Here is a 16,459-nt window from a genome sequence, read left to right as displayed (position 1 = left end):
GCAGAAGAAGTTTTAGGAAAAAAAAAAGAAATCCATTGTTAAAAAAAAGTTTTGAGGAGATGAAATAGATTTTTTTTATTTATTTTTTTTTTAATTTTAATCAGATTTTATTAGCAGGGACTCTGGAAATCATAGTCCTGCCAGTGCTGCAGTCAGCAAAATAATTTTCAGGGTGAGGAGTGGGACCTCTTGGCATTTGAGCAGGCAAAGGGCAGTGGCCAGGACCCCAGCAGCACCACGCTCCTCCAGCACTCGGCATCCCGACAGGCAAGGGCCATAAATAAAACTAGGGCAGGCAAAACTAGAAATCAAAGAATCTCCCTCCCTTTGACAAAACACACAAATAGCCTCACCCACACCTTTCAAAATCATAGCATTTCAGGATTTATCTATAGACATTAAAAGAAAAGCCAACACAGCACTTCGTAAGGTCACTTTTCATTTCCTTTTACATCCCTTTATCTTTGTCTACCCAAGGCTGTAAAACATCCTCTGTAGTTCCACTACAAAACTATTAAACCTGAAAAATTAGGTAGTTAAAAAATGTAGGTATTTAAGAAGAGGTAGGCATTTAAAAAAGAAAACACCCTACATCACTGCACCTAATTCACCGTGTGCGGGGTCTGGTGAGCACACACTGACACTCTGAATGCCAAGTGAGAAGCCAATATTTTGATTGTTGCTGCCACACATTATCACAAATCATACCCATGAGGTCCTAGAGGCAGAGTTAAATGCTGCCACACCAACGCAGACCCCTGGTGAGGTACACACTGCCAGAAGCCTTTTATAATTCTGTGCCAAAAATTTTGTAATATATAAATTACTTGGTAGGTTTTTTCCTGTGAAGGAGTTGCTTTTGGTTTAGTGGCTGAATTTACGTCAATGGAAGAAAAAAAGAGAATGAAAATATTAGCCAGATGAAGGAATTTCATCTGTGCTACCATACCCTGTAATTGTTTTCCTTTGAAAGAAAAGACTCTGAAATCTAAGAGTCACCTTTTGGCAAAATACTCTAGGATATTTTTAACAGCTATGCCTTAAAATAATTCCTTTTCCATGGGCAAAGAAAAAGATCTGTTTTGAGCCTCTGAACACATCACTGGAAGAACTCAATTTCCTCTTTGTGTGCTGAGGACACCTGCCTCCAATCGTGACAAGAAGAAAAGCGTGGTCATAAAGAGGTGGGCAGCTATTAAATTAGGTAGCAATTAGTTCCCTGGTTCAGGAACCGAGAAAGCCAGGAATACATCAACTATGAGCAGATTTACATATCAGCCCTTCTTACCTCCCTAAATATCTGCTGCCACAGGCTGCTGGGGCTGTGTCCCTGCCAGCTTCATTGTCCTCTGTAAATCACACTGTCCCCTGCATAGATGCCACTTGATCAAACAGCCTCATCACACCATATAATGTACTGTATTCACTTTGGGGAACACTGTGTGAATACTGATTGGCAAAATTTGGCCCATATTCTTATTCTTACTAATTGCAATTTACTTCATAAAGTATCATAATCAGACCCACTAATTTTGCTTTCCCAGCACAGCAATTTTTCTGGTTCTCTCTTCAATACTCTCACACACTTATGCCCAACTTAGCTGCTGATCTCCAATATTCAAGGTAATGATCAGGTAATAAACTCTTAAATTAACTAGGAACTGTGAATGAGTGTCAGCTGACTGTTTTTTTCCTCTGAAATGCAGTCTTTATTTGTGTATCATGTATTTTCCACAACTACTCTTGCAATGCAGTCATCTTTTAAATCCTGATTTTAATTTTTTTCTAGGCATCTCTTTAAGCATCTCTCAGAGACAACAGAGGACTGGCATCTGTGATGACTCTTGCTGCGTCACTTTTCTTTGCTGCTGCCAACTCAGCGTGTCTCACTATGCACTTTATTGCTGGCTATTAATTTTTAAGCTAGCTTTATGTTCCTTATTAACAGCTCATTTCTCAAAAGAGAAAAATGATGTTGTTGCAGTTACAAGTTTTATAGAAATACAACATGAACATCTGAAAAGAGGGCAGAGGCTTGTTTCTGAGGGATTATATTTCCATCTCAAATTCCTTTCCCTCTTCTCTATACTGTTTGTAACACGTAATTTCAGTTTATAAAAAATAAATAAACCCACCAACCAGTGTACTACCATGCATTATTCCTGAGGATGACAGGGGCTATTGGTCTGCATAATTTTCATACTGTCAAACTTCCTTTCTGCCTCCAAAAGGCAGGCCAATGTAGGTCACTTTTAATGAGGAGCCCTGTGTGTGGCTTTCCCCACACACTGCACAGCAATTGGACACTTGCAAGTCCACGTTCTCCCTGCATCATCACCATATTCTGTCTTTTGTCAACAGGGCTGACTTCTGTCCACAACACTGGGCACTTTCACACCGTGAACTCTCTTGCCTCCTTAACTCTGAATCAGTTTGTGCCCTTGCATTCTAGTGTATCATTTCTTCCAGCATTCATTATGCTGCCGTTAGCCTCTGGCTAGAAACTTCTTAAAACATGATGAAATTACTTGCTCGACAACATACAAGTTAATTGTAACGTAATTGAAAGATATACTAATCTATTCCCTTGTTTGGTCATGGCATCTTGGTTAAGATCATCCAGCATATTCTCATATGGTATCTGTGAAATCTTTTGCTATAAATTGTAAGCTCTGTCCACAGCACCTGTTTCTCTGTGAAAGACACAGGAATTAGAAGAGCTGTTGTCTCTAGCTTTGCAAACAAGAAAAATTTAAGTGGTACAAGCTGTTTTGGATCTAGGGTCTCCTCTCTGCAGTGCTTCATTCCCCAGGTATTTTAAAGGGTTTGTTTTTGGGATGGGAGAATATGAAAGAAACCTGGCACCTGCAGGCGTGTGCTCTCTCCTGGCTGGCCTGCATATTGGACTTCTGAATACTCCTCTGCAAGGGAAGAGTTAAGCTCCCTGGACTTCACTCTGCTTCCTATCTTTCCCCTACTCTCTTTCTATTCCATTTTTCTCACCACCTCCATGTGCAGCATCCAGACTCTCCTATCCTTCCCCAAGGGGTAAGGCAAAGGCAGTGCTGTGCTGAACGGGGCACTCCTCTGCCAGCCAGGCTCACAAACTGAGTTACCAATATTTGCACCTTTAAACACATGGGCTCAGCAGGTGCCTTAATCCCCACCTTGAGCCCATTGCTAAATCCTTGTGCTCCCCTCTGCCCTGCACCCCAGGTATGTGGGGCCGAGGGACAAGGAGGAGATAGGGACAGGCTGTGCCTGCTGGGAGAAGAGAGAATGGGACTGAAGGACAGGGCTCTGGACCTTTGAGGACAGCAGCAGCTGCCTGAGGAAGCTGCTCCTGCGAGGATCAGAGCCCATCAGGTCAGTGCTGCATCAGGAGGAAAGGACTCATCAGGGTGACACTGCACAGCCTGCCCCGTGCTCTGCTCACGGGCTCCAGCAGCTCCAGCTCCTCCACACACTGGCAGTTCAACACTGCCCAGCCTGACATGTGCAATGCTACAAGTAAAATCAAGCTTATGCAACCAGGTGATGACCAATACACAAGGGAAGGACCCTGTATTCTTGATCACTTCAAAGTATTTTTATCATTAGTATGTAATGTCAACATAAGGTAAAAAAAAAGAACCCCCAAATTAATCCAACATCTTCATACAAGTTGGATTGAATTGAAATTTCTCTACAAGCCAATGTGAATAATATATGTTTGTCTAAATTAAACTGTTAGAGCAGCCCCTCTGCAGAGCAGACAAGGATGGAGAATTGTAAGAGATACTCATCCTTCATCCTTGCCTTCCTTTTAGGGCCAAGTCCCTTAATTTACTTGAGCTTCAGCTTTTTTGTCCTTAAAGCAGACATAACTTATGCCCACAGTGATGCTGTCACATTAATCCATCTGGTATTTGCCAACACACGGAAGACTTTATTCTAATGAGATGTACAGAAAGCAGGACACCATCATCTGAAGCTGTCTATATTCTTCCCTACAGTTCTACCCAGTTTCATTTCTGCCTGGGAAAGTAGGTCAAAACACTAAACTATAGTTGTTTGAAGGGGAAAATGCAACTTTTAACTTCTTTTGGCGTAAACACCAGGTTTTTTTCCCAATTAGCACTCAGAATGGTCAGGCAGGGTCACGGGACTCTCCAGAGGTGAGCATGAAGGTAGCATCTATTCTTGACCTGTTCCTTAATCAGCAAAGATTCAACACAAGAGGAATAATTTATGTGGCCAGCAATTGATTCTTGCTCAGGAAGCCCCAGGGGAGAATTGTAATCATGGCAAGCTCACCTTCTCCTGGGACATGTTAAAACGTGGGGGATGGAGGGTAATGTTCCTTCTGAGCAAAGCAGAGCTTGGGTGCCCAGCTTGTTCTCCACACACACTTTACAGTTCTGGGCAGGACCTCTGGCTGTGGCCATACGCTGCCCCTGCAGCTTCCCTCACTACATACAGTAATTACTTTGTTTTCATTAATTGGTCTTAATGCATGCATGCACAGCCACAGATCAAGCGAGCCTCTGCTGTGAGTGCAGCAGTTTTGGCTGGGAAGTCGCACTTGCCCGGGTTTGTAAGGCCAGCAGCCCACCAGCAGCAGCCTCAGCACAAGCATCCATCGGGTGTCAGCAAATCTGGGGGGCTCAGTGTCCCCCAGCAGGTCCCAGGGGCTGCAAACTGCAGATTCCCGGGGATGGACGCACCAGCACAAACTGCATCCTGGTGGGGACACATTAATGCTGTCCTGGTGTCAATGAAACATTACCATCAATTAAAGCAGGCTGTATGGCTGATTTATAAGCCAATATATAACCAAATATAGCACAGGAGATGTTTGGAAAAACAAGTATGTGAAATAGGCATGACAAATAGAAAAGCTTTATTAAGGGGTGATTTCTGTGATCTTTATCTCCCAGAACAGTGATATTTTAACATCCTTATCCAAACAGGAACACAGATAAACAGGCTGTAAACTCATCCTGTTACCCTGAGGTTTGTGCTCTGGCAGAAATGACCGATGATTTTTGTACATGGGCAAAATGTTTTTATTTATACCTCTGACTGGGGTCTGCTAGGGGAAAGTTGTCACCCATCAAGTGACTTTGGAGGGACTAATGAGAGGGATAAATGTAGTTTGTAATAAAAACAGTTGTCTGAGCAACCTATTCAGACTGACTGATTTGGATTCTTACAGCAAATACTTAAGCACATGCTGATAATGCAAAACAAATTAACAAAAAAGGTTGGGGGAAGAGCCTTCATGCCTAACTTGTCACCTAAGGCTGATGAACTCCAGTGCAAAAGCTGAAGAAAATTAAGCGCTAAACTGTAAATACTTCAGCCAGGCAAAAGTGAAAATACAGCTGGCATTTACATTAAAAGCTATAGTCTGCATGTATCTGTCTCCTCATTCCTTTTAAAAAGAACATTTTTATCACCAAAAAGGCCTCAGCCTTATCTACCCCAATATAGGTGGCTATTTGAGATACTGTGCTACTGACTCAATTTGGACACTTAAAAGTTCTTGGCTCACTTATCATGAAGTCAAATTCATCAAAGATAAATTCAAATAAGCTGGGCAAAATCACTTTTAGGGTGCCCTGTGTTTTTCCAGTTATCACTACAAGTCTCCATAGCGGATAATATAAAAAATAGAGTATTTACAGTATATTCAATGCAGCCCCTGTGTGTGTTCAGCCAGGGCTGCCAGTCCCACACCTCTCCACACAGAAACACGCTGGGTACCTCCAGCCTCCTACCTTGGCTCCATCCACACTGATAATCCGATAGCTGTTTCTCGTGCTGTCATAGAAGTAGGAAACAGTTACAGCCTGCTTGCTTGCAGGGACCCAGTTCTTCTTCGTGCTGGGGTCAATTTGGAAGACATGGGCTCTGGTGGTGAAGATGGGCTGTTCTCTGGAATAGGGAGGGACAGGAGAGATGGATGCATGAGTCTGCGGAAGGTGAAATGTCCCAGCAGCCCAGCTTGACCAGGCACATTGAAAGCACAAGGCAGAGAGCACCTGGCAATCCCCCAAACGAAAAAGCAGAGCAGTGACACTGCCGAGCCACACTCCAGCCTTGAGTACCTTTCCTTAGCATCACCAAGTGACACTCAGCATCCTGAAGTTGCTGCCATAGCCCAAGAAACAGCTGGCTTTTTTCTCCCCATGTTAAACTACCTCAGTACCCATCTATTCCTCAATATATTTATTTCCAGGAAAGGACATTCACATGCATTCCTTCTTTCTTTCCCCATCCACATATTTTCCCAGAATCAACAAACCCCCACAGCTGGATTTCCTCCTGCCGACATTCCCGTGAACTGCTACCTCCAGCCAGGGCTCCTCTGTGGGAGCACCAAGGACTCCAGTGACATACAGGCATGCCATAATTACTGAAATATTAATCTCTCTCCTCAGAATCCCACTGTTCTGTGGATGTGCATGAAAATTTCATTAGATGCAAACCATTCAATCACCCTGGGAAGTGAAGGGGGGGAAAAGAAACAGAACCAAACTCCAGTGTTGATACAGATATTGCCTTTTCAGCTCTCAGTGGGTGATGCAGCACCCCTGAAATCCCTTTCCTAAACACCAGCCTTCCTCAGATGCTTTTTCTCCTCAGGAAGACTGCACACAATGGAGGGGTTTTGTTTTACCTCCAATGTGTGACCAAGCAAATCACACAGAAATGTAGAGAATATGCAGGACCAAAAGAACCAACTGTGATACATACAAACTCATCTAGGTTAAAAATCAGAATGAAGCCTTTCTTTAATGCCATAAAACTGCATTCACCACCAACCACACCTTTAATCCAAGTTTAGCAGTAGAAGGGAACTGCAAAGCAAGCTCTACTGAGTTATGTGCATTTTCATGCTTTTGATTTTTAAAAGCTACACTATATAATGTTTTATATTAAGTGTACCACTCAAGATATTCTTGTCCCATACAAAACATTACATCATGAACAGGTAATTGACAGAATTATGACAGGATCCAAAACCAGCAGTACTACAATTGAGCTACCACCCAGAAATTGAAATTAAAATCAAGGGGAGTAAATTTGCAAATATCAAACAGATGAAGTGATTAAAGAGTACAATTAACTCAGGAAAGATGCAGTGAACTTGCAAAGCCCTGCAAGGCCTCAGGAGAGAGAAAATGAAAGAGTGATTTTCTCCTTGCAAGACTTACACTTCTACACTTTTCCAGGGGCTTGCAGGTTTCTGGACAGACAGCTGTGCTGAACCATGTAAAATACTTACTCAAAATAAATTGAAATGACAATGGGACTGTCATATTACAGCTGTCAAAGAGTAGCATTTGCTTCAGTTCTCCCTTATCAGTAACTTGCTGAACCCAGCTCTCATTTCATGCCAATATCGATGCCATCCTCAGCTGGGTGGAAAGAAGGGCCAGGCATCCTTAACATTTTAAATACTTTCCTCATCCATTACACAGGATTAACATTGTATCACCTACAGAGGTCATGGAGTTTGTCTGCAATAACAAATTCAGGGAGGGGAAGTTTCCGCCAAGCTGTGTACTCTTTTAAGAAATGTACATTCCCTGAATGAAAAATAATATTGAATTTTTTTTTGCCTTTAACCTAGTTGTATATTTTCACTTGACTCTACTAAAAACAGGTAATATGACCTAAATATTGCAATCTAAATGTTAGGAATTTTCCTCCATGCAAATCTATTCCACAAACAACTTTAATTCTGTTACATTATCTTAACTACACCAGAAAACGCTGTTAAAACCATGCCTGGCTGCTGTGCAGCAGGGGCAGTAAGCATATAAAGTAAACCTGGAGATAATAATGGTAGAATGAAGGCAAAGGTCCACAACTATCCATCTCCATTTGTTCAGGAATCTTGAAGCTGCTACTGTTGAAACAGGAGGTGTACACATACATCCAAGTAGATAAATCAATGGATAGTGAAGCTCTGGGCTGCAAATATCCATCTATCCATTCATTCTTTTATTCAGAAGTAAAGGCAAAATCTCTGTTTCTAATCCTATGATTATCAACAACAAAGAAATCCACCTGAATTTTGTCTTTCTGTGTCACAGTGATAGCATGCTAGTTGATAAATTATTAAAAATAAGAAAATGCAATGTGTAAACTTAAACATCAATGTGAAATGAAATGAAATCATTTGAGGCAGCTGATCTGTTGACCTTTAGCTGGGACTCAGATCTGGAAGGGCCAGTTGGATGCTCCATGTGCCTCTGCCCTTCCTGCCAGAGGTGGCTCTGCAGGTCAGCAAAGCCCCCAGACTGATTTCTGACTTCCTGAAGGAGAGGAAGCACTCCCAGAACACAACCTCCTGGATTTGCTGGCCAATAATAACAATTCAGAACAGAAGATGCATTTCTGTGTCTGTGTGTGCCCTGCTGCAGTTCTGTGCTCAGCTCTTGCCCCAGAGAGCCCAGGATTCAGCACCAGCGCTGGGAGCTGGTGCCAGCGCTTTCCCACAGGACGGCAAAGCCAACTGCCCTGACGAGCTCCAGAGCTTTAGCACTGGGAATGTGCACTGCATCCCCAACTCCTCTGACCACCCAAGCACACACTGGCAACTGTGAGAAACTGTGGCACTCAATTTTCAAGTGAAACACTAAATTAGGTACTTTTAAAACCCTTCACCATGACACTACAAACTGAGAACGATTATTCTGTCTTACTCACTTGTAACTTTTCTAGGTTCAAGAAAGCACTTTACTGGTAGAAAAATGACTTCATTTCCCAGGGTTCCTTTCCTTTTCATTTTATCAGAGATTTATGATTTATCAGCTTTTATGATGAAACAACAGCAATGCTAAGTTGAAACTCTGGCAGCACTTTCTGCATGGTTTGAGCCCTGTGAGCTGGTTGTTCCGTGAGGCTGCCAGTTTGCCCGGGGAGGCTGGAGCAGCAGCACTGCCAGCCAGGCTTGGACCCACACATGAAGGCAAAGAGAATTTATGAATATTTAAAATCTCATTAATTTTAACCAAAGTCGTTAATGATTGATTAAATACTCTTTTCAAAACTCCAACTGTTTAAAAATCAATTTGACAGTAACATCCACGGCTCGGAATAAAGCTGCTTGAAAAGTCGAACATGAAAAGTAGAAAATCACACCTAATCATTCTTTATTGGTAATACAATTTAAGACAGAAAATGCTTTTTACTATTAAATATGGCAAGCATGTTTTATAAATATAATTGCCATTTTCCAGTCATGGTTTTACACATTGCAGTCGACATTTAATTTCTGTCCTTGCTTCATATAAGTGAAATCTCAAGTAAAAAAACAACCACTCTCCTTTAATGTCATTAACCTTTTCTGAAGAATTTAAAAAGCAAACCATGAGATTCTAGAGCTAACTAAGTGCTCCACAGCTGTGTGAGAGACAGTATCACTTTCTGGTTAAGATACAACCATGCCAAATTTTACAAGTGTGTGACTAGCTGCAAGCCATGTGTTTTGTATTACTCTTCCTAATCAACGGGAATGAGCTCTCACTTAGGAAAAGTTCAAATTATTTAATTCAAATTTCCTTGTTTATCACTTGAATCATGAGCACAACCAGTGATTTAAATCACTTCAGCTGTAAAGAGTCCTTGCTGAGTGGCAGGCAGCATCCTCCGGGCTGCGGGATGCTGGTGGCCGATGGAGCTGTGACACGGCGAGCTCCGGCTGGGGAGCACCGGGACAGCCACGGATCCAGGATTCACCTGTGGGGCCATGTGGAGCCAGCTCCCAACCAGGCACTGGTGAGTGAACACTTCTGTACTGCAGCAATCCTTTTTGCTAGTAAATAAAACATGGTGACCCACAGGGTGCCTGTGTACCAGTGCACATCAGGTGGATGCACTGACCATGAAGTCACAGGGACAAAATAATTTTTGTAGGATCTGGAACATCAAGTATATTTGTGACAGGAGATCTGGTACTCCACTGGAGGCAAAACAACTAATTACACATTTTTTAAAAACTTTCACTAGCAGATCACTTAAAATTCCTGGGATAAGGATTCCTAGTTTACAGCACAGGATTATTTGTGCTCTCCCCACCCTGACTGTAGAAAACTTTGCATTAACTGTCTAATTTACCAATTGAAGTAAAAATATTTTTAAAAGCACATGTCTTCATATATCTGCCATTTGGTGGAGGATGCACATGCCTGCAGACATCAGCACAGAGATTTTGGAACGTGGTGCCTCCTGCTATAGCCCAGCATCATGCACACATTGAGTTTATAATACCTGACAGTGCCAGCAGATCTGCAGTGATTTGCTCTAACAAGTATTAGATAATGAGGATCTCTCAAGAAAGAAGAGTAGATGCAAATGCAAAATCCTGCTTTGTGACATATCCCCCATCACTGGTCACGATACGAAAAACTCTATTTGTTAAACACAACATGATAAAATTGCTGCCAACAGTTATTTGGATTGAACATTGCTACTGCTGCCTGTGCAGTAAATGAAATGTGCAATGAAAAGAATTAATCCTCTATGTACATAAAAAGTAGTTTGGTGTGTCATCGGTATTTATTTAGATCATGGATGGAGATTTTTCTCCTATTTGAAATACTCATCTTGATGAAAGTCCAGGCAAGTTATGATGCCTAAAAATTACCTGCAAAAATAGTTTACCTACTTGTTACTCTACTCACTTGTATATATATGCACATTTCAAACTTTGAAAAACCATCAACTCCTCTCCCTAAAACACCAAAATTGAAGTAAAGGTAGGCCTGTGATGAAGACAATTGCTGTGGGGTGAAGTTGCAGTTCACAGTGTCACACACAGCAATTAGCACAGTGGTTGCAGTTTATATGCAATATTAGTCTTTGCTCCAAGCAAAAATTAGAGTTCATTATCTTCCAACCTGTTACCTCTATGCATTCAACACTTGTGCCATCTTGGATCAAATCTTTTCAGAAAAAGAGAGAGCCACACAAACTAGTTTCCTGATGATGACTGAGGATGAAGTTAAAGGACCCCTTCTGACCTCACTGCACACACTCCAGTCAAGTTCATCCCCCTGTGCTACAAACCCAGCAGATTCAGCTGTCCCAGCCCAGTGCCTGAGATAGTGTCACCTCAACACCCATCGCTGCCCAGCTCATGGCTGGGGTCACAGCACAGGCAATACTCAGAGCTGGGGAGAGGCAGACACGAAATCCGTGCATTTTTGGATGTGGTAGCAGCAAACTGGCATTACAAGAGCAAGCAGTTTATTCCCTTCCCAAATTGCCATATGCTAATTCATCCAGGTCACTCAGATCCCATCAGCTGCCACAGGCAGGTTCTGGTGCTGGCTGCCAATGCACACAACCAGTGGAGCAAATGAGAGCCTGATTCAACTTGCAAGGGTGCAAAACTCAGCATGAGGAGAGCAGGTGGGTAATAGCTCCATTTTACACCTGAGGAAACAGCCATGGAGAGCGAGATGGCATCCCAGGATAACAGAGCCACTAGCAAGCCTGGAAATAAAATTCATCACCTCATTTCCTCTCTGCAGCTCTGCCATTGCTATCATTGCAGGGCAGTTTTATACCACATCTACCCAGGGAAGTTTTTGACTATGTGAATTTAAAAGGCTAAATCAACAGCTGAATATTCACCACTCAACAAAAAAGAATTAATAGTCTGTACAGAGCAGAGAGAAGCTCTCAGTGCATTTGACAGCTGCTCCTCCACACTGTGGAGGAAGGTGGGATGGGGTGCCTGCAGCTCCCATTGGTCCTGCACTGCAAACAACCCTTCCTCCTCACACTTGTTTCCACAGCAAAAATCACTTGTAAGGATGGAGACATAACCCTGAGCAATACAGGGCTGAGAGAGAGGGAGGATTTACTATCAGTTGTAAATGGGGATGGGAGAACTGGCCTAGAGTGATGAGCTGGGCTAGCAGGGCACAATTGCACCCGGGTTTTGCTGCTCTTTATTCTCTGTAAAAAAATCAAAGCATGCAGGCATCTCTGAAAGTGCCACTGTCAGTACTCACTGGTCAAAGCCTGTGCTCCCAGGAGGCATTCCCTTCCAAAAGGGTGGAAGGTACAGGGAGTGACTTCTGGAAAACCCAGGCTCTTGGGACAAAAATTACACTGCCCCTAAAAGAGAGAGAACTAGAAACAAACAGCTATGTTAGAAATAAAATTTACTCAAAGTCTTTCTTTTCACTCTAGAAATTCCTATTTTACAGGCAGACCAAGATCCTCATGATGTGGTTGAAGTGCTGAATCTGGCAGCAGTGTTAATCAAGAGCAAGGTCATGCAACTCATTCAAATATCCAGCCATGATTCTCTAGTGCCCACTTGATATTAGATTTTATATCAACTCACCTGCAGAAATATATGAAATTTGTGCAAAAAAAAATCCATCTTTTTAGCTCTCTTCATTTACAGGCATTATTATTTCAACAGAATATAATTAGCAAAAGTGCTTCTTGTATTTTTTGGGAACATAATAGTTCCAGTTACTTAGACAGAAAAAAAATTAGAATAAAACTAGCTAGCTAAAGAATTGTCTGTTAAAACCACAGACATCAATTAAACTCATTGTTGATTTGAGGCTCAGTAAATCCAAAAGAATAGATCCTCAGGACAAAAGCTCTCAGTATGAAAATCACTGTAACATCTGTGAGGTCTCACAACACCACTGCGCCTTTATGAAGCCAAATATCCAAATTAAAAGGCTTAACTTTGGCACTGAGAAAGATCACACTTTATTTTGGGGCCATCTCCAGAGGTCTATTAACCTTTCAAGACACTGTGAATAAACACTCATACACAAGCGACAAAAACTAAGAGGACCCTGAACTACTCCTCCATAGGTAAGGTTACTTATTGGAGAAAAACAAGTTGAGGCACATGTGTGTGAAACTGGTTGTGTAACTGAGTCCTTTTCTGAGGAGACATTTAAAGGGGATCCATAAATCTGCGCTTCAGTAATGTTATCACAGCCTCCCGTTTGCAAAGGCGTGAATTCAAACTCTGAAAATTGGGAAAAATACTTGTACTCTGTGTACACCCAGCACCTCTCCCACCCTCGTGACAAGCAAAGCTGGATCAGCACGTGAACAGCCCCCAAAGTCATCCTATCGCTCTGGATTGGTTAAAAATTACATCCTCTGTATTGACCCCAGCTCCAGGGGAGTTAATGCTTTCAGCACAGCCTCCGCTGTGGCACAATGTTTGCATTGTAACATTTCAGAGAGAAATGCCATTGTAAATTGAAAGTGTAAACCCTGGAGTGGAGAGAGCGGCTCTGTAGGAGCAGGAGCACATTCCCTCCTGGTGCCTTCCCTGCAGTCTCCATCCTGGCACAGACCAAGGGCACAGGGGGATGCCCAGCTCTGGATCATGGACATGCCTGCATGGATCAAAGTCTACCCCACACAGCTGGCCTTGGGAAGGAATTTATTTTGCATTTATAAACAACCAGAAAATTCCTTCAATGCAGTAGTGGAATCTTTATTACTACTTTTAATCCTTTGTAGTACTGCATGACAGAAGACTCTTTGAGGTTGTATAGGCTATTTCATGTCTGTTTACAAAATGAAGAGACTAAATGTCAGAGGATATACGATCAAAACACATGGTACCTACAAACAGAAGACTGGAGTGAAATACCATGTGTGTGCATGTAGAACCCACTGACACCACCAGGGCAGCATCTTTATGACTTTTCTCCTCCCATGCTATAGGAATTTGCATGGCTGATGAGGATATCTTCACACAAAGCAATCTGAAAAGCTGATTTCAATCAGTGGCGTAATCAAAGCCTCAGTATTGCAAAATAATATGATTAAACACTCCATTATTTCAAACGCCACAGCACTAAGCAGATCCTTGGAGGGGAGTGCTTTTGTGCACTAATCCATGCATGTAATTATCGATATGCTTTCCCATGCCCTATTCAAATGCTCTCCCCTGAGGCTTTTCTTCCACTTACACTAGGGGAGAAAAAAAAAAAAGAAAAAAAAAAGCCAATCAGTTCAGTTTAAAGAACAAGTTGTATAACTCTTTTTGATCTACTGCCTGAAGGATCAAGTAAGAAATTCTACCAGCTGTAACCTCAGAAGCAAAGGATAGGGCTCGGCTTGTCGCGGTGGCCAGCAGCACGGGCAGGACACGGCTGTGCCCTGTGCTGGGACACGCTGCCACAGCACCTGGGGTGACAACACCCTCAGGTCTCAGCACTCCACGAGACTGCAAGGGAAAGGCTACCAACAGATGCTTTCATACGAGGCTGAATGTCTTTAATGAAACTGAGGGATGTAAAAATGAAAAGCAATTAAAGGATAAGCAATTTGCTCTGTAAGAGATTAGAAAGATGCAAAGCAATGCCCACACTGGGTTTTCAGCACGTGTATTGACTTGTCTCTGCTGAGAGCACCACCAGGCTGGCAACAGCGCTGCCATGTTTAAATGGATTTGATCCTACCAGCCTCCTTCTAGATCCAGAAGACAAAAATCACCAGATGTGGTCAAAAGGAAGAAAGGCAGTGCATTAAAAACAGGAAAGAGAGGTTCCAGTGGAAGCACAGCCCCTGTGCTCACAGCCAGGGTCCCACAGCTGCAGCTGGGCAAGGGCATGGTGCTGGGCACAAAGGGGAATGGCTAAAGCCAGCCTCAGTCCCCACTCAATGCAGTTTATATTAGACAGTGGAAAAGAAGCAGATTGCTGTTTGCTGGTGATTTTAATAGACTAATAGAATCAACAGGCAGAGTGCCTTGGTTGCTGCTTGCACGCAGGCAGCAGCTCTCAGGAACTGGGGGACACGGATCCTGGCACCTGTGTATTTCCTAGTAGCCAATAAGATAACAGAATGACACATTTCTTCTGCCTCAAGTTAAAAATACAAAGGAAATTTCAAACATTTAGAAGCTAACTTTATTCGCTTTGATCTTTAAAAATATAACACCATCTGTAGCCGTCAGATTTACAGTACAGATCTCAGATATGTACATTATTTGTTGGTATAAAAAGCTGTCAGCAGCCCCAGTGCAAAAGTGAGGATCCTCTGGCAGTCTCCTGAGTTTCAGAGAGAACTACTAACCTGAAAAACTTAACCAACAGGTTATTCAAGAGCAACAAAACAAAAAAAAACAAACCACCACTTCCCTTGCCACAAACCCCACAAAACTAAATCCCTACAACCTGCTAACACTGTAAAGTGTACATATTTGCAGGTAATATTGGGGGAAACTTATCCCAAAACTTCCTGAACCTCAAAAGCCACCTAATTGTGATCCCCATAGACCTGTTCCCTTGGCACTTCTGATTTCTGCATGTCAGTGGTTCCAACATGGTGAGTTACGTACAGGTTATACAAAGCGTGGGGTATAGAAGGATTTAGTTTCAAGTATCAGCATTTTTCAAGCTATGCAGGTTCCACAACTACAGCTAAAAGCAAATATGCCAAAAAAAATTACATTTTCCTGTCAGCAGAGTCTCAAAAATTAGTGTGGGCTGGCTGAAAATTTGTAGAATAAACAAAACACAACACACATGCCTTTTATAAACTTATTATGCAGGATGAGTTTGGGTAATATGCAAAACCAAGTAAAACATTCAAATTATTTTCTGGATATGCATTAGCTATTCCAAATCTAACCCCAGTTTTAAGGAGGTGCCAGTCCTGAGGGGCCAGGCTAGGACACAGGCCAGGGGAAAGATTGGCAGGAGCAGTGAAAAGTCAGAACCCTTATAATGTCAGACCATTAACAGCTTTAAAACCAAAAGGCCTTGACCTTTTAAAAAAATATATTCACTCTGCTAAAGAACTCTCTCCTTGCTTTTCTTAAGTCAAATAAGAAACTTTGGAAATACATTCTTACCTGTATGATGCTAACAATGACTTTTTTCACTTTTTTCACATTTGTAGTATTTAGCTTTTTGTGTCTTGGAAATTAATAAAATAGGAGAGGACATAATTTTGCTTTTTGCCTGTGATACACTCTGTCCTGCTGGTATTCCTTGATTGAAAGACTGCACATAAATCTGGCTTTGCTTTAAGAAATTAAGGTCTACTAGACATTAAAAAATCCAATTAGTACTACAAAAATTAAGGCAGACCATTTCCTCAGTCTCATTTACACTACTACAGACTTTTTTCCTTTCTGTCAAGGGTGAAGGACACAGCTGAATGATGGGATTTTTTCCATCTCATTTATATATTGATGTAATAAGGGCAGACAGGTAGGCCTATGCAAGTGCTGATTCTGTCAGCAGCCCAAGTTGCCAGGACTGTGAATATTGTCACTTATAGATTGATAAATGGACTACATGGACTAATTGTATTCCAGCGTCTCTGGACAGATGGCAGATCTTACAGCCATATGGTGATTATTTCCACCGAGCTGAAAGTATATTAACACTTACCAAATGTTTAAAACGAGGAGATGATCTAAAATAATTTTTCTGTGAACAAAGACAAGACC

General features: G+C 42.1%; 1 protein-coding gene and 1 long non-coding RNA gene across 5 annotated transcripts in view; one reads left to right on the top strand and one right to left on the bottom strand.

The window, feature by feature from the left end:
- The window catches only part of HOMER2 (homer scaffold protein 2), a 53,399-nt gene that overhangs the window by 24,846 nt on the left and 12,094 nt on the right, over positions 1-16,459 (bottom strand). For all 3 annotated transcript variants that reach the window (XM_086848855.1, XM_086848856.1, XM_086848858.1), the window contains exon 2: positions 5,763-5,919. In XM_086848855.1, coding sequence (XP_086704981.1) covers positions 5,763-5,919 — 157 coding nt within the window. The remainder of the gene's footprint in view (positions 1-5,762; positions 5,920-16,459) is intronic.
- LOC111934081 (uncharacterized) lies at positions 9,579-14,909 on the top strand. Of its 2 annotated transcripts, XR_002867011.2 has the most exons (3): positions 9,579-9,774; positions 11,284-11,409; positions 12,216-14,909. It is a non-coding gene; the product is annotated as an uncharacterized LOC111934081 (long non-coding RNA). The 2 variants fall into 2 exon arrangements; XR_015275969.1 differs by lacking the exon at positions 11,284-11,409 and having other exon boundaries at positions 9,621-9,774.

Source organism: Cyanistes caeruleus, chromosome 13 (assembly GCF_971803275.1).
Source record: "Cyanistes caeruleus chromosome 13, bCyaCae1.hap1.1, whole genome shotgun sequence".
NCBI classification, from domain to species: Eukaryota; Metazoa; Chordata; class Aves; order Passeriformes; family Paridae; genus Cyanistes; species Cyanistes caeruleus.
This window is presented reverse-complemented; position numbering and strand designations above follow the sequence as displayed.